We start from the raw sequence: 19,752 nt of genomic DNA on the forward strand, positions 1-19,752 counted from the left end.
ACATATACATAATTTTGCTTTGTTGGTGGGCAACAAAGCAAGGTTTATTGAATGATAACAAACTGATAGTCCAAAGCTCCCAAGGAGGGAGGGGACCTGAGAGGGTTGCCTTACAAATTTTTAAAAGTGTGAAGAAGGAAAGTTGAAGTTATCTTTAGTCTTACTTCTCAGAGGTAAACACAATTATCATTTTGGTGAAAACATTTTGGATATCACACTTTCATACACACACACACACACACACACACACACTCATCTTTAATAAATGAGTCTAGTTAGACATTCTGTTTTCCTAGTCAGTGGGATCTTTTCAATTCAGTACATATAGAACATTTCATCAATTACCCTTTTTGTTTTTAATTAGATAAATATGTAGTGAAAAAAGATACATGGGAAAAATTCAGGCACCATAGAAACATGAAGTTAAAACAGAATGATTTTCTTATGGCAATAGCAACTCCACTCTTTTTCCCATATATAACTCATGTTAATAGTTGGGGTTTATCTCTGTGGACTATATAGTTTATATTTATATACATATTTTCTATTTATCCATAATTGTAATATGTAATTTTATATAAATAGGAACAATTTATATATATGTATATATATATATTCTACAGTATTTTTATCTAAATTATATATTTTGAGATATTTATGTTAGCAGAAAGGTTTTTTTTAACTTTTTTTCAGAATTCATATTATTACATAATTTAATTTATTCTCCATTGATAACTATTTAGATTCCTTTTCACTTTTACAAGTAAAGTTGCAATGAACCTTCCTGTGGCTGTATGTTTGTTCACATATGCAAGTATTTCGGAGGACACATTTCATTAAACTGAATTTCTATACTTTTGCAAATTTAAAATTTTCATAGATGAAGCTATATGACTGTCTGGAATGTTGGCTATTAACCCTCTAATTACTTCCCTATACCCTCAGCAGTACTGTAAAATACCAAATTTTTAAATTAGTGCTAGTATGACAAGGAAAAATATCATTTTCTTGTTTTAGTTGTATTTCCTGCTTAATAGATCAAAAGTAACATTGGGAATCTTTTAATATATTTATTGTATTTCATATGTGAAGTGTCTTTTTAAATATTTTGTCTTTTAATGCCCCTTTTTCCTCCTTGATGTTTAAGAATCATTTATGCCTTCAGGATACTAATCTCGTTTGGTTATACTATACCAAATACTTTCATTCTAGCTTTTGCTTTTTGACTTCATAAGTTTTCATTATTTTGAAACTTCAAAAAATTGTATTCAGTCATATAAGCCAGTCTTTTTATGTACACTGAACTCCCCCACCCTTCCTCTAAATAGTAGCCAGTTGGGCCATCAACATTACTTTTTCCCATCACTCTGAAAGGCATCAAATTTCCAAGGGTTTTAATTACTCACTTACTATATTTTCCTTTCTTCCTCTTTTTTTGTAAATCATCTTTGCTAGTCTTTCATATGTTCTTCCAGATGTACATTAAAATTAAGCTAAGTTCCATTTAGATCTATTAAATTAATAGACAAATAAAGGAAGAGTTGACATTTTATTTTATAATATTGAGGATTCTCATTCAGGAATATGCTATTTCTCCCCATTTAACCAGTTGTTCCTTTATGTCACTAAGTAAAATTTAATACATACACACATATGCATACCATGATATGCACATATGCATGTATATGATATAGTTGTACTATTTTTTTTCTGTTTCTAATTTAAATTCAATTAATTAATATATACATGTATTATTTGTTTCAGGGATACAGGTCTGTGGTTCATTACTCTTATATAATACCCAGTGCTCATTACAACACATATCCTCCCCAATGTCCATCACCAAGCTACCCCATTCCCCCCCTCCCCTCCAGCAACCCTCAGTTTGTTCCCTGTGATTAAGAGTCTCTTATGGTTTGTTTTTCCTCTTTGGTTTTGTCTTGTTTTATTTTTTCTTCTCTTCCTCTATGATCCTCTGTTTTGTTTCTTATATTCCACATATCAGTGAGATCATAAGATAATTGCCTTTCTCTTTTGACTTATTTCACTTAGCTTATACCCTCTAGTTCCATCCACAACATTGCAAATGGCAGAGTTTCATTTTTTTGATGGCTGAGTCATATTCATCTGCAGTTGAATAACCCCAAAGACAGATAGATACATTGTTAACTCTAGCCAAGGAAATTCAGAGACAGGATTCTGTGATGTAAGATTTATAAAGCTTGGGATGTAGCTTGAAATGCAAAGTCAAGAGAATATGAAGTTCTTTGGTAGTAATTTGTTTCTTGAAAGACCCTGACTATGCTTGCTTCTATGAGGTCCACTACCTTTAGCTTCCTATTTTACTTAGAAACTAGAGTTTTATTCTCTCTTTCATGTGTTCCCATAAATAGATTCTATTTCCTGAGATTTGCTTCTACTGTCTTTGATTTCCCTTGCAGTTCCCAGCCCATATAAGAGGTGAATAATCAATATTTGTTACTTGATTAAAATTGTCCCCCTGTACCTTGCCCTGCACTTCTGTAACATAATTCTATTAGTGAAATACTTTAGAAAATTTGTGATTCATGTTCATTTCTTGTTATTGCAAAGAACATCAGGGAAGCACCGTCTCACCAGAAGAAATAGAAAAACTGGCTTCTTTAATCAGAAGTCACTTGGATGCCAACTTTGGGAGATCATAGACCCCCTTTTGCACTTCTCAGGCTCAGTCCCAGGCCTGTGAGTGAGACTTGCCTGCAAACAAAACATTCATTACATTATGTTCTGCAGGAGGCAGTAAAGCTCCTGGGTTTGTTGATGCCAGTTATCATACCTCTTTCCATCTGCCATTCTCACCAGCATTTGGCAGCCAGCTTGGGCCCTTTGAACAATTATTTTACTTGATTAAAAATAAATAAATTAAAAGCTAAATTGGGAGGTCTTCAGTTGTTTCCAATTTGATATCTGAAGTGAAAGTAAAACTTGAAAGAAAGTGCCCCCCAAGCTTTAAGTGTGATGACCAGACTAGAAGAAAAGTGTTACTTTTCTTTGAAGTCCAGCTGTCTAAGCCTTTGTGGAATATTGAAAATGAATTTCAAAGGGAGATTTTATCCCTCTTTCTTGTATGTCCTGAATTTCAGCTGCTGTCTCCTTCCTCTATGTTCCATTTTTCATTCTCTCTTTGGGAATGATACATTCTTAAGCATGCTAATTTGTGCATTCATGCATTTATTAATTCACTGAATATCTATTATTGTTTGGCTATCATGTATCAGACCCTAGGAACTGAGGGCCTAATGATCAGCAAACACAGGTAATGACCCGACTCTTTTTTTTTTAAAGATTTATTTATTTATTTATTTATTTGACACAGAGAGAGTGATCACAAGTAGGCAGAGAGGCAGGCAGAGAGAGAGGGGAAAGCAGGCTCCCTGCTGAGCAGAAAGCCTGATGTGAGTCTCGATCCCAGGACCCTGAGATCATGATCTGAGCCGAAGGCAGAGGCTTAACCCACTGAGCCACCCTGGTGCCCCTGACCCTGCTCTTAAAAGGCAGATAACATGGTCACTAATCAAATAATCCTTTCAGTGAATGTATAATTCCAAACTGAGACTCAAACTGTGTAAGAAAAACCTGACTTGGGTAGGGGAAAGTCTCCAGGGTAGATGGGAGATGCAGCATTGGTGAAAAACTGTTTTGGGAGATAGTTTTCAGCAGACATCTGATGGATAGCAGTTAAGCAGTCCTAAGGGGTATAAGGTAACAGTTAAGAAGAAGGAGGAGCATATTCCAGGCTAAAGAAAATGGCATGTGCAAATATCCTGTGGCAGAAGAAAGTATGGATAACTGAAAGTAGGTCTAATATCCAAAACAAAGAGAAAAAAGAACTATGCATGATGAGGGTGGGGAGCTAGAAAAGAAGATGATTCAGGAGATGTTTGGGAGGTGAAAGAAAAAAAATGAACAGATATGGGAACTGGAGAGTGAATATTGTTCAAGTAGTTCCTAGTTTTCTGCTTTGAGTTGTAAGATACATGAGACTACCTTACCACCTACACTGTTCTATGACCACATAGGCTATTTTGACCATCAATATTCCATTCCAACATTCTAAGAATGGCCCTCCATGTGGCTGAACCAATGAACATTTCCAGGGATTACTTACTCGACTTCTGAGTATTTGATAATTGAGATCATCTTCTTGACACTTTTCTCTTCTCCTGGCCTCTATAGCATCAAAGTATTATGGGTAACCTTCTTTATCCCTGACCACTTTTCTAAGACTCATGGTAGGACTGTCCTTTTCTAGCAGCTTAATAAATTTTGGTGTCTCAGGTACCTTTCTAAGGATATTTGCTCCCTACACAATCACATCCTATTACCATTGATAAGCTAGTGACTGTAAAATTCTGTCTCTGAAATTCTCTGTCTCAAAAGTGTTTACACAGGAGTTGCATGACCATCTGTCAGAGAGAAAAGTGAATGAAAATGAGACAGTGACCTTTATCCCCCATTGAGAGCTAGGATACATAGTGACATGATATTACAATTAACAATGTGAGCTATGTATAAACAATGAATGTGTGGTAATGGAAATCTCATCAAACATCAAAGTTTGCTTCGTGTTCTTGAGAAATCATATCACAGGTAAATAGCTGTATGAGAATTCCACAGTGACAGACTGAATGATGTGTGATGAGCAGCTGTCTAAATAGTGAGCTCGTTCATAGCAAGAATAACATTTCAGTTGTCTAAAATGACTGAGAGGACAACTGATGCTTCTGAGACTTCAAATAAAACTTGATATTAGAATGTTGAAATACAGCATGCTTTGGTATTCAATACGTTTTAAAAAAATATTTTTATGTATTTGAGAGAGAGAGAGTAAGCACAAGTGGAGGCAGGGACAGAGGGACAAGCAGACTCCCTTCTGAGGCTGAAGCCTGATGTGGGGCTCAATCCCAGGACCCTGGGATCATGACCTGAGCTGAAGTCAGATGCTTAACGGACTAAGCCATTCAGGTCCCTGTCTGGTATTCAGTACTTTTAAAATACAGTCTGTTTACCAGATCAGAACAAAGCAATAAAGAAAAGCTGAGTTGAAGAGATAGCATGGTAGACTAACTGAAAAGTCATTGAGAATACTTTACATTCCCAAATATCTTTTTTGATAACTGTCCTTGACTCTAATTAATAAGTCATTTTTCTGGGTCAAGCATGATCCAGACCTTGATGGAAAGAGAGGGACAGAACTAGCCTAACTGGAAGGGTTCTACAGGGCCAGGTTCCAAAGTAGATTATTTCATTCTTATTTATTTATTTATTTATTTATTTATTTATTTATATTTTTATTCAAATTCAATTACCCAATGTATAGTACATTATTAGTTTTTGATATGATGTTCAATGATTCATTTGTCACTTAAGACCATAGGTTAGGGAATAAAGGGTACCAAGTTCTTTTTTTTTTTTTTTTTCAGATTTTATTTATTTGAGAGAGAGAGAAAGAGAGAGTGAATGACAGGGAGATGGAGAGAGAATCTGAAGCAGACTCCATACTGAACATGCCCACAACCTGGGGCTTGATCCCACAACTGCAAGATCATGACCTGAGCCAAAAACCAAGAGTCGGGTGCTTAACCGATTGAACCACCTAGGAGTCCTGGGTACAATATTCTATGCCATGTGAAAGCTAGAACCAATGTTCAGGAAATAGAAAGGAGGACAGGAACATACAAAATTGATATACAAAACTTGAATTAGAAGCCAGGAAGAGAAGATCAACAGCATGATAACAAATGTTAATTAGTTTAGGAATCATCTGACAAGGCTTTGTTGTCTACAATTTTTTTTTTTTAACAATCCAGATAGTGCAGTACATTTAGTCAAGTGTGAAAGGTCTAGAATGGACAGACATCTTAGAGGCAGAAGGACTGGTGGGAAGGGGAAAGGTTCATGTGAAAGACACTGATGTAAAATACATAAATGAATAAAATCACTCTTGGTAACATGATATGTTGCTGTTTAAAGATTTTTTTAACTTATCTTTTGCAATTGTTAGATACAGTATCAGAAATGATTTTAATGATAAAGTTTATTTTTTAAAGATTTATTTATTTGAGAGGGAGAGAGAAAGAGAGAGCACAAGCAGGGGAAGGAATAGAGGGATAGGTGGAACTCATTCCTACCCCTCCAAGGTAATGACCAGAGCCAAAACCAAGAGTCAGATGCCTAACCAACTGAGCCACGCAGGTGTCCCAATTTAATTTTTTATAAAAATGAAAAAATATTGTGTCCTGGCCTTTTTCTTTTAAAAAACTTATGGGGGCACCTGGATGGCTCAGTGGGTTAAAGCTTCTGCCTTGAGCTCAAGTCATTATCCCAGGATCCTGGGATGGAGCCCCGCATCAGGCTCTCAATTCAGCAGGGAGCCTGCTTCCTCTCTCTCTCTGCCTGCCTCTGCCTGCTTGTGATCTCTGTCTGTCAAATAAATAAATAAAATCTTTAAAAAGATAAATAAAAATTAAAAAAACTACTTATGAATTTACCCGAGCACCTTTGGTCCCATTTATTTAGGATAATTTAGACTGTTCTTCATGGACTTGGCTAAGAATGTAGTACAATATCAATAAAAAGTTCTTTCAATGAGGGAAATTTCATCAATACTTTTAATTCAGGGTGGCATAAAAGAGCACACACATAGCTTTACTTAATAGTCTCCCTGTCATTGGATAGTTTGAGTATGTTTCTTCTCCCTCTTTGATTTTGTTTTCCTATCGATAGAATAAGAGATTAGAGAATGGGATCAGAATTCACAAACTGCTGACCTATGAACTAAAGCCATTAGACTGTTAGTTTGGTCAAGGAAATGTTGTTTGTTTTTCATCTTGTCTTAATGAATTCTAATACCTTTATGGAGGCGAGGGCATACACACTCATGTTTGCCTGGGGACTTACCAACCCACCCAACCACTGAGTTATATCAAGATTCTGTGTTTGTATTTCCTGCGTGAGTCCTGAAAGTGCTTCAGTTTGTGACTCTCAGCTTAGACACATTGTCAAATTTCTTTAGGCTAGTGAGTTTTTAATTCTGTAAAACCTCTTAAGAGACTAACTGCTCTTTCCCACCCTGCATTGTATAGAAAGAGATTAACTGGAAAGAAATTCATACATGGGCAACCTACCTAGTAGCATCAGGCCATCTCCATGCACTAGCTCATTTAATCAAAACACTCTAGTGACATAGGCATTATCATACCCATTTTTCAGGTTAGAAAATGAGCTAAGATAAGCTAACATTTTGCCCATGGTCAAATGCTTGTTAATTGTGGAAATCAGGTTCAAGCCTATTTTGTCTTTAGGTTCAAGATCGGTTTGTCTCTAAAAATTTCCTACGTCCTAATTTCCCTCAGTGGAAAGAAACTTTCCACAAGGATCTCTCAAATAATCAAGCTTTACACAGACTTTGAAATGTTGTCAGAGTTAGATATACAAATGATGTCAGATCTCTAAATATCTCAAACAGTTTTACAAAATATTTTATTTGCATGCTGCTTTCTTTGTTAATGGGAGTTGCCTTCATGCTGTGCTCAGAAACATAACTAGTTTCCTAAAAGGCCACACAAAATTTAGGAATATTGTTAGAGGAAATTTAGCTTTCATTTACATGTTGATGTGGCTTTGGAAAATTTATCACAAGTCACTCAAATTAGAAGTGTAAAGAGATTTTATTTCTATCACTTCACTTTTTTTCATTTTGTCACAAAGTACTAGTTATCTCATAAATTCAAATTTGTTTTGTATATAATATTACTAAAACTCCACTTGCCTTAATCTGGAAATAGTATTTGATTATTTAGAAAATTTATCTGCCACAAAACCATTCTGGTAAGGGTAATTTCAAGTCTGTCTGAATGAAGAAAGACAGAATGTTATGATGATCATTAATTGATCAGAAAACTTAGCTGTGCTGCATTTTCAATTGAGAATTTTGTAAAACTCAAGTTTACTCATGTAAACAGGACTTTTGTGATTAGGATGATTTCCACGTTATGCTAGTCACTGAATAGGCTTACAATAAACATAGTCTCTAGCAAAGGTCCAGTACAAGAATGTCTGTTTTTAAAAGGGAAAATAGAGAAAAATGATCCATTAAAAAATAAAGAAAAGAGTATTTAGGGCACGTTTTTGTAATTTTTAAACTTTGGATTAACCAGCATTCATCTGAGTTGACCAAAAGATTGAGCCATTAATTTCTAATTTTTAAAATTTTACTTTAAAAAAAACTGCTCAAATTTACAGATAGAGATTTTCTTCTATACAGTGCAAATTATTAGAAGACATGTCAAATGATTAGACTGCTGAATCGTACTTTCTGTGCGTAGAATTCGGAGGTGGGAGGGGTTGCAGAAACTACTGCCCTTTTCAAATAATTCACGAATGTGCTAATTGTATGTCAGATATGAAAGTTGAAGCATTGTGACCTTCAAGCCAACAAAAGCCCTTTTCAAGTAAGCCATTTTCATATACATTAATAAAGTGAACAGTGCCCTTCCACAGTTAAATAATGTATGGCTTTTATTTCATTATATGTAAATGCAAATCAAGGAATTGTTTCACTGTTCACATATTAAAAGTAATGCTATAAAAAAGCAGACTATAAATCCACTTAAGTTACATTTTCTGGTACTCTACAATTGTGACCCAAGGATATTTGTTGTATGCATCTATTGTCTGCAGCTAACGTGTGGTTTTCTGCAACTGAATGCATTCTGGATTTGAGTGGTAAAACCTGCAATGTGTTGAAGTATGTAATAACCAACAGAGACATTAGGAAGATTAGAAAGATGATAGAAAAGCTGTTTCCTTGCAGTGATGAAGACAATGAACAAGGAAACATTACAGCTGGACACACTCACTCACCCGTTAACAAGAACAATGTTGAATAAGAGTGAGGATCAAAGGAAAGGGAAGGAATCCCATGCTCTTTCTCATGGCTCTTTCATGGTATAAAGAAAGTATATGCAAATATTGGGCTTAGGTAATGGACATTAAGTGATTATTTAAAAGAGCATCCATTTCATTGGAAAATAGTGCAAGTTTCAAAAGGAGTAATGTACAAAGGAATTTAGGTGTTACTAATGCTTGAATCAAATTGACTGCCAGAATGTCAAACAGTTCCCATGAAGTTGTAGTAGAAAAGCGAGAATAGGAAGTATTTAATTATCTTGTATAGGTCCAGCTTTGTAATATATTTGTTGCTGAACAAAACGTGAGTAAAGATAAAGTCATGCTTAGTGCAACTTAAGTATGCATGATAGACTGCTGAGGAATGAAAAAAAATAATAATAAAACAATTACAAACTTAAAAAATCATAATTGTATGAGATTCCAAGAGCCTATTAGCATTTAATCCAAAGATAAACTTTTTTTTTTTTTCAGTCCTATAAGAAACCATAATAGTTAGCATCTTATTACAGGTTGGATGTTGATACCAAGAGACTGGATAGAGTTGACTGATTCACTCATCAGTCTTCCTTTTTATTTTAAACAATTTTCTGGAGCCCTTTGTTACTAATTGTTTCAATAAATTCTCTGACTACTTCCATAAAACAGATAGCAGTGACATTTATGAGAATGCTGTTGTTTATCACTAAGATTTTTCAATGAGTATGTACATGCTCTAACTTATTTAGGATAACCAATGTTTCTGCATTTCTTTAATAATCTGAAATAATTTCTTTTATTTTGGATTGTATTGAAGGTTGCAAATCTTGCTTGTTCCATGTCAACAAATGAAGATGGAATTAAAATTGTCAGAATTGCAGCCAATCACCTGGAAACCTTGTGTCCACAGGTATGATAACTAAGTTGCTGTCTCTTTCATCAAACTAACTATAAAAAATTATATATAATACTTTGGACCTTTATACATATGAAACTACACTAAGGTATTTATTTTAAACACAGAAGATGACTTGTCCTAAGGTCATGGTTTATTCTTTACTAAGCACCAAGTTCTTTACTTAGCACCTGATTCTTTTTGTTCTGTTTTGAGGTTTTTTGTTTGTTTGTTTTTTGTTTCAAGGGTACAGGTCTGTGAATCATCAGTCTTATACAATTCACAGCACTCACCATAGCACATACCCTCCCCATTGTCTATCACCCAGCAACCCTATCCCTCTTCCCTCCAGCAACCCTCAGTTTGTTTCCTGAGATTAAGAGTCCCATGGTTTGTTTCCCTCTCTGGTTTCATCTTGTTTTATTTTTCCCTCTCTTCAGTGAGAACATATGATAATTGTCTTTCTCTGATTGAGCTATTTGGTTTAATATGATAGCCTCTAGTTCCATCCATGTTGTTGCAAATGGCAAGATTTCATTTTTATGGCTGCATAGTATTCCATTGTATATGTATACCACCTCTTCTTTATCCATTCATCTGTTGATGGACATCTAGCATCTTTCCATAGTTTGGCTATTGTGAACATTGCTGCTATAAACATTGGGGTGCAAGTACCCCTTTGGGTCACTACATTTGTATCTTTGGTGCAAATACCCAGTAGTGCAATTGTTGGGTTGTAGGGTAGCTCTATTTTCAACTTTTTGAGGAACATCCATGCTGTTTTCCAGAGTGGCTGTACCAGCTTGCATTCCCACAAACAGTGTGGGAGGGTCCCCTTTCTCTTCATCCACACCAACACCTGTTGTTTCCTGACTTGTTAATTTTAGCCATTCTGACTGCTCTGAGGTGGCACCTCACTATGGTTTTGCACCTGGTTCTTATAACTTTCCCTAAGGGACCATATCAGAATTTTGTGAGAGAAAAGTGCAGTGTGAAATCAAAGTAGGAGTTTGTCTAATAATTTATTTTTAGCCATTATTGATTTTGAAATTTCAGAATACGAAAGGAATGACTTCTTCTCCCCTCTTTTATTCAAAGTAGACATGAGTTTGAAAAAAGCCAGGAAATGTTTTCTTGTCTGCAATTCAGAAGTTTTTGTTTGTTTGTTATCTGAAAAGCTACATATTTTTAGGGAATTATTTCTAGGATAGTGTCTTGAGCCATGAATTGGTATAACCTAAGGGCAATATTAAACACCTTGTCTTAGAATAATCAAGAGATAATATGGATAATTTCTCCCTATAAAATCACAAATATTGTAAGGATGTGAAATATAACAATGATTAGAGACTTCAAATCTCTGGATATCTGCTAAGATTCTCATCTTTCTAAAAGTGGTATATGTGTTAAATTATTGATTTACCTTACTGATAATTTCATCTCTAAGAGTATTGAAGAAACAGTAAGATAGACTCGTTCTTTGGATTTAACATTGGTTAACAAGTAAAAACTGACTAGAGAAGTAGAGTCCAGAGGACCTGCAACTGAGATCTTGCAAATGATGTCAGTTTTCTGAGATCTCTCTAGGAACCAGAACACTGCAGTGGGGTCTGTAAAGCAGCTGAATCATTTATACTCCCCTCAGAAGTCTAGGAGAGTTCACATTTCTCTATACTATGGATTGCATTGGAGGCTGACACCTTTTAAAATGTTTTTTTGAATTACAAGAGTATTAAATGTATTTCACTGGGTTTAATCTATAATTTTCTGATTACTAATGGGAACATTCTTCAAACGTTTGTTAACCATTTAGTTTTCTAATTCTGTGAATTGCCTGAATCCTTTGCTACTTTTAATTGTCTTTTTTTTTTTTTTAACTACATTGCTTGGGTTTGTTAAAAATACATTCTGTTGACTGTAGCTTTTATTTTTACTTTTAAAATAATATTTTGATCATTGAAGATTTTAGGACCTTTAATGATCCATCTTTTAATTCTTTTGATATTTATTGAACATCTACCCTGTATAAGGGTTTGTTGGTTTGTGCATTGTAAAGAAATTCTCCAACAAAAATTTTACATAGTTTTTATGTTTTCTTTAAAAACAAAACAAAACAAAACTGAAGTATCATTAACATTTAGATCTTTATTTCATCTAAAATTTATTTTTATGTCTAACTGAGGTAGGGATTTTTTTAATAGTGCTAACAATTGGGCCACCATCATGTATTAAATAGTTGATCCTTTCCCAATTAATGTAAAATACTATCATTGTTTCACAGACATGCACACAATTTTAAAACATTTCTATTGTTTTATGTACATTTGTATGCAATATATGTATTATACATATTTGTAATATGTGCATACATCTACATGTTTTATATAATGCATTAAACATATATGATATACATATATCAAATGCATAATTTATTTACTAGTATTCCATTTGTAAATATAGATTGGTAGGTAAATTGAAATACTTTTCAAAGTATACAAGCTTTGGGATTCTCTATTCTTCTTATTTATTTATTTATTATTAAGATATAATGTATTATTTGTTTCAGGGGTACATTCATTCATCAGCCTTACACAACACACAGTGCTCATCACAACATACACATTCCCTGATGTCCATCACTCAGGCAATCCATCTCTGTCACCCCCCCCTCCATTTCAACAACCCTCAGTTTGTTTCCTGAGATTAAGAGTCTTTTATGGTTTGTCTCCCTCTCTGGTTTTGTCTTGTTTCTTTTTTTTTTCTTCTCTTCCCCTATGAACCTCTGCCTTGTTTCTCAAATTCCACATATCAGTGAGATCATATAATAATTGTCTTTCTCTGATTGACTTATTTTACTTAGCCTAATAACCTCTAGTTCCATCTACATTGTTGCAAATGACAAGATTTCATTTTTTGATGGCTGCATATTTCATCATATATATATGCATATATATATATATATATATATATATATATATATATATAAATATATAATCACATCTTCTTTATCCATTCATCAATAATGGACATCTGGGGTTTTTCCATAATTTGGCTATTGTGGATATTGCTGCTATAAACATTGGGGTGCAGGTGCCCCTTTGGATTCCTAAATTTGTATCTTTAGTGTGAATACCCAGTGATGCATTTGTTGGGTGGTAGGGTGGCTCTATTTTCTGGGCTCTCTATTCTATTCCACTGGTATATTTCTTTATACCTGCATTGGTATTGCAATGCCGTAATTATGCTTTTATACTAAATCTGATATCTCTAGGCAAACTGGCTCACCTTTGTTGTTGTTGTTATTGGTGGTGGTTTTTTGTTTGTTTATTTGTTTCTTTATTGCTCTTCTTACTTTCTGCTTGTTCATATAACTTTCAGGATCAACTTTTCAAGTTCTATGAAAGTACATTAGAATTTTTATTGAAATTATTAAAATATCTTGAATTTTAGATTATTTTAAAAGTAATCAGTCTTCAAGATATTGAATCTTTCCATTAATAAATGTTTTATTAGTAAATGTTATTTTAAATGTTTTTTGTATCTCCATAATAAATCTTTTTAAAAAATATCCTTCAGGGGGTCTTTAGACTTTTATCAATTATTACAGTAAATTCCATGACTACATGCTGGTGGCTTCCAAAATTTTCTCTCCAGGCCATATCTCTCCGCTAAAGACCACACTCAGATATAATATAGTCTTGACATTTGGACAATTTCACCAAAAATATTTATCTCAAATCTATATACTTTAATCCATCTTATCTGTCAACATCTCAGCCTATACCCCCATCATCTCTATCTTGGACCACAGGAAGGTTTTATATGGTTTCCATGCTTATACTTGTATCTCTTTAACCTACTTCTATCTAAAAGCCAAAGTAAATTTTAAAGATGTTTATAATAGCAATTGTTTTTCCTAGATTTTACAGGGAAATTCAAACATTTTTTACATCTTGTTCAGATTTATATAAACTTCCAACTGCCTGACTTCTAGCCCTACCCTGAATTATTTCCCTTTTCACTCATTAGGTCTCCGCATATTGGCCTTTCTGTTTCTAGAATACAGTACGTTCCTTCCCATCTGAGGGAGTTTGCACATGATAATTTCTCAGTGCTTTTTTCCCCATATGACCAGATCCTGTTATGTTCATTTTGTAAGGACTCAGCTCAGATATCATCTTCACAGAGCTCAGTCTCCTTAAGTCACTCCTCTAGCTTATACCCTATTATGTCACCACATTTATTTATTTTAGAGTATCTATCACAACCTGAAATTATATTTTATATTATTTTGTTATTTTCATTATACATTTTCCTCACTCAAACATAAAGTTCATGAAGGCAATGATTTAGTCTCTATTTTCACTACCTGTAGCCCCTGTACCTAGCAGAAATGCAACATATATATGCAACATATAAATGAATGATGTTTCTGGAATGATAAATCATTCTATGTTTATAAAGGAGAGCAAGGTTTTTGACAACATCTTTTATGATACTTTTCCTAGCATGGTGTCTTTTCTTTTTGACAATATGGAAAAAAAAATAGAGTATAATTAGTTTGAGTTGTAACTCATGAAAAAAAAATCCTAAAATGGCTGATTAATGTATAATCATTAGCCATGGGTGAGCTCTGTGTGCTGGTGGGTTGCAGTGATTTGCTCTTGGTTTAGCTCATTGCAGTGCTCTCCTAATGATTTGGATAAGACTATAAAAATAATGTTCTTAAAATTTTCAGTTAAAAATAAGAGAATAAATGACATATTGGCTGAGTCTAGTCAGAAAGAATTTGGATATTTTAGAATATGGACTAAATCTCAGTATCCAGATGAAATGCAATAGGTATGAACACTAAACCATGTATATCGGGTACTTCAGAACAAATTGCAAAATAGAGAATGGAAGAGTTATGGCTTAGCAAAAATTTACCCTCCCAAAAGCTAAGAGATTTTAGCTGATAGTAATCTTAATGTGAATCAACAGTGCGCTATAGTTGTCAGAAAAAAACCTAGTATGATTTTAACATCTTTTCATCAAAGAATAAATTCTAAAACGTATCCTAAATCTTCTCTGTATTTCAAAATTATTCTTTAAATTGTACATATTTTAATATAGTGCATCCTAAAATTCAGAATTAGTGGGTCTGGGGTGCAACCCAATTGTGTGTGTGTGCGTGTGTGTGCATATGTGTATATGTATATATGAGTGCCCATCTGTGTAAGCTCTACTTTTGCAATACCTACCGAAATAAAGCATGCACATACATTTAGGTTCTAGGATTTGACTTCCAGCAATTTATGGGATAGCTATATATGTACACATGCACAGAAATCTAAGAGTAATGTTTTCATGCAGCTTGACTTATAATGACAAGAGCTGGGACCAACCTACATGCCTGTTAGCAGAGAATGTTAAGAACTGTGTCAAGTAGTAAGTCGGCTCAATATATGTTTTGTTATGGAAGTTACCCAAGATAAGAAAAAAAGGCAAATTTCAAATAAGTATGTATAATATTGCATTTATGTGAAAAAAGGAGATAGGTTGAGCCATATGTTTGTGTAGTCATAGGAAATTTTTCAAAAATGTTCTCATGAAAATTTTAATAGTAGTTACTTACAGGAAAGTGAGACTAGAAACAAAGAACAAGGAGGATAGTTTTATCATCCATTTTATTTCTTTTAGAACTCTCAATTTAACCAGAAATAGGTATTTTTTTAATTTCTAAGTAAAACCCAACCAATTAAAAATATTGCTAGATTGATTCTGGAGTAAGTCAGGCTGAGAACACACAGGGGTTAGGAGGAGCTGGTAGGGCCACTTTAAATTCCTGTTTGTTAAAAGCTATTGAACGCACTGAGGTTTCAGTGAGTTGCATCATCCAGGTCTTACTGGGCCTCAAGGACTACAGCTATAGTGCTCTGCCCACTTACATGTGTCACATTTAAAAAAGAATTGTCACTTGGAGCATATTTAGCATAGGATATTAGAAACAGTGACATGACTTGAAACTATGTCATATGAAAAATTCATAAAAACAACAGGGAATTTCTAGGAAGGAAAAGGTGAGACTTTAAGAAACATTATCACTGTCACCAAATCTTTAAAGGGCTATGATGCAAAAGACTTATTCTGAAGATTCCTGAGGGGCAGAACTACAGTCTATGAGTAGGAACTATAGGGATACAAGTTTCATCTCAATAGAGAATGAGAGGTGCTCTCTAACAGAGCTATCCTGAAAGGAATTGGACTTTGTTGAGAAGGAATTTGGAGTTTCTCAGTGCCACAGACATTCAAACACAAGGAGAATGATTATATGACCAAGCTATGATAAAGGGAGTCCAAACCTTGGGTGAGAACTTTGCCTGTAAGCCTCTTAATGCCCAATCCTGAGATCCTCTGATGGATCCTTTATATAAAGAAGAGGAATGTGATCTGAATGGTAGCATTTCTGAAATAGCATAGCTGTTTGAACTCAGCCTGGTGGAAAGATAAAACTATCTATAGGACTTAACGCTTATTCTGCTTTAAAAAGGGACTTGAGAGGATATTTTAAAAGTAAACATTTTATATTTGCATAGGTCATAAAAATGAGAAAGATAGAATTCAAGGTTCTAAAATATGCTGATAATTTGGATTGATGTTTCAAAGCCCATAAATGGTAAATAGAAAGTCAGGACCTTAGATTAAATAAAATTTATTATGAGTAGATAGGGAAAACATTGCTTACCAAAAGCATCTGGGCCATCAGGAATTGAAAGGGGCTTTTGCTATCTAGTTCAATTAATTAAAATACTGATCCATGAGAGGATTTTCATGGAATATATTGAAATTAGGTCCATAATAATCAGCTTTTTTTACAAAGTAAAACTTATTCAACTTTTTATTAGAAACTGATGTACTTTCTTCTTGTTTGATATTCATCAAAAACATTTGATTTATGAAATAATAATGAAAGTAGATAATAACTTTTCATATGGTTATTTCTTTACTTGTCAAAATAAAAATTTCCCAATCCTGTATCAGTTACTTCCCTTTCCCCTCTACTTAACTTTTTTCAAAAATATTTGTAGGATGAAAAATCCAGAAAATTAAAAGTACTAATTTAGGTAACTATATGTCAGTGGCATGACATGGAGGCCATCTTAGAGCTTTAAAGTGATTATGATATCTTGTGAAATAGGGAAAAATTTCCAGTGTACTTGGTTTGGGTCTGTCTATATTGAGAATACCATATTTGGTTCAGGCACTGTGATTTAAAGGCTAAGCAGAAAAAGAATTAGTTGTTTTAGGTGTAGTGAATTATTGCCTAGCCACAAGAAGTATTTAACTAAAAGCCAAATAGGCTGTGTCTTGTCAAAGATGTTAGAATTTTATTATTGGGGTGGTAGAGGTATTAGAAGTCATAAGTGCTTTTTTGTGTTTTTGTTTGTTTTGTCAGTAAGATTCTTTAATTAAAAACAACAACAACAACAAAAAACAACCATGGTGAAAATCTAGGATATTTTCCCAGCGGTGAATACACTTATACTCAATTAGGCAGACTCTCACGAGTGCTTAGATTTTCCAAAATCAAGTTACGTTTTCTAATGACTGTCATGTTTGAATCAATATCTAATATAGCTTTGTTATATCTTCTGTTTATCTCTATCATTGAATGCTATGCTATATGATGACTTGACAGAGCTAAAACAGCTTGTAAAGACATCTAGTTTATTTTCAGTGATGTGCTGGGGATATGTTTTTACAAGTTACCTATTGTAAATCAATAATTCCTTTCTAAAAGGGTTGTGTATTGAGTGTGTTAAAAAGTAGAGACAAAAGTCAAGTTTGCCCCAGACATAGAAGTTTGTGGAGTATAAAAAGAGCAAAGTACCTTGGGAAGGGTATGCAGTGGACATCACCTGTATTCATATTTAAACATGGAAAAATATAACCTCCATGAAGGTAGGAATTTTGGGTCCACTGATGTAGCCTAACAATAATGCCTGACACATAGCAGGTACTCAGTACATATTTATGAAGTGAATTTTTCTATCCACATGAACTTACTTTGTGTTGTAGACACTGGGGGGTGGATGATGAAAGCCAGCACTATTCCTCATCCATTTCTGTTCTCTGGGAGGTATAGAAACTCCCAGTTTCAAACCAAAGTCATAAAAGTTACCCATATGACACTAACTCTTTGAACTACAAATCATGTGAAGTGACTGGCATTATCTCCCCTTGCATAGACAGGATTGTTTTGTTATCATAGCAGCTTGTTCTGATTAAGTTACGAAGATGTGTTACTGTATTCAGTACACATTTCAGTAAGGGTATCAGGCTATCTCTTTCAAATGAAAAACATATCATAATTTGTATGGGATTCTGTTTGTTTTTGTGATCAAGAAGCTGTCATATCCATGAATTGAAAGCACTTAATTTTCTCAGAATCATGCTCTGGGGAAGCAGATATGTTTTCTTTCATTTTCTATAGATGATGATGATGATGGATGTTTTGTTTGCAACTAAACAATATAAGATTCAAAGAGTCAATTTGAAATAATCATATTCTTTAAGAATCCCAGAGTGTGCCTATGAGTGTTTTGACAGGCTTTTTACAATTATTCCTAATTTATTTCTTTTTTCTTAAGAGAATGGCAAAGAAAACAAAACAAAACAAAACAACAACAACAATGAAAACTCTTAAGATTTTGGAAACCAGGAGTCATATAAGACTATAAAAAGGCTGAAATTAAGTGATCATTTTTTTTTTTTGAAGCTGATTATGATTGAATAGTTGATTCTCAAACTCTCTAGGGTGATTTCAGATTGGAAGCCTAGGATCAGTCTCTTCCTGGTGATGCCATAATATTTATTTGGGGAGACTGTGATTGAATGCAGCTATGAACATAGTTGCTTTCCAAGCTGTAAATTAAGCTCTATGTTATTGTACTATCATTGTTTTGCCTCCTGTCCCAATTATGCAATCAGCCACTCCCTTCCACTCACTCCGAGAATACCTTCATTCAACAAATACTTGCTGACCACCTACTTGGAAAACCCATGAATCTACGGTGAGCCAGGGGTGGGAATCAGGGATTCATGGGATACCCAGTGGAGCAAGCCTGAGGAATAAATTCTGAGTTCATTGAGAAGGGGCTATATCTAAGAAAATCTGGTGTGTTGTGCTCTAGAAGAAGGGACAGAGTTGTGGAAAAGAAGTCATAGACATTAAATTCAAGTGGGGAGGTGAGGTCAGTCACACATTAGATAATGACTTGAAATAAGTAGACAGGGCTAAGTGTAATTTAGTATGCAGGTTGAAGCAAGAATTTCTGAATTAAATCACAGAGACTATGCTGGAGTCCTCATTTACACTTATGGTATGTGCTGTGATAGTAAGCATATGAGCATAAATTACCTGTGCCAGCCCAGACAATGTTCTAGTCATGGAGGAAAACAAAGATGGAGCTTTGTTTACATTGTTTTCAAAGAGAAGGGAAAATGTATCACCCAGGTAAAAAGTGAAATGATATTAGAGAGGAATGTTTTGAAATGCTGTGGGAGTTAAAGACTCATGTCAGTTAGGGGATTCAGGGAGGGGTCTCTTAAAGGTGACGTATTCTATAGGATGTAAAGGATAAGGAAGATTTGGACATTTGGGAAAATATTAAAAGGGCATTCTAGGTAAAGGAGATGGAAAAGCATATAACAAAAATTTTAAAAATGAGTAACTAAATCTGTGCAAGCTACATTGTTTCTTAACAGGAAAGCTCTTGACATTTTGGGTGGAATAATTCTTTGTTGTGTGAGACACAACGGTGGGGATCTGCCTGCCAGAAAATTCAGAATCTAGGGCACTAAATACATAACCACCACCTCCCAGCTCAGTCTCTGTGATAACAGAAAATGCCTCCATGCATTTCCAAGTTCCTCCTAGGGGATAC

The 19,752-nt window shown here is 34.3% G+C and overlaps 1 protein-coding gene across 5 annotated transcripts in view; it reads left to right on the plus strand.

Moving 5' to 3' along the window:
- CTNNA3 (catenin alpha 3) overlaps window positions 1-19,752 on the plus strand; it is a 1,751,355-nt gene that overhangs the window by 1,112,749 nt on the left and 618,854 nt on the right. For all 5 annotated transcript variants that reach the window (XM_032842041.1, XM_032842013.1, XM_032842050.1 and 2 more), the window contains exon 10: window positions 9,746-9,838. In XM_032842041.1, coding sequence (XP_032697932.1) covers window positions 9,746-9,838 — 93 coding nt within the window. The remainder of the gene's footprint in view (window positions 1-9,745; window positions 9,839-19,752) is intronic.

This window comes from Lontra canadensis, unplaced genomic scaffold, assembly GCF_010015895.1.
Source record: "Lontra canadensis isolate GAN:19392208 unplaced genomic scaffold, GSC_riverotter_1.0 scaffold3, whole genome shotgun sequence".
NCBI classification, from domain to species: Eukaryota; Metazoa; Chordata; class Mammalia; order Carnivora; family Mustelidae; genus Lontra; species Lontra canadensis.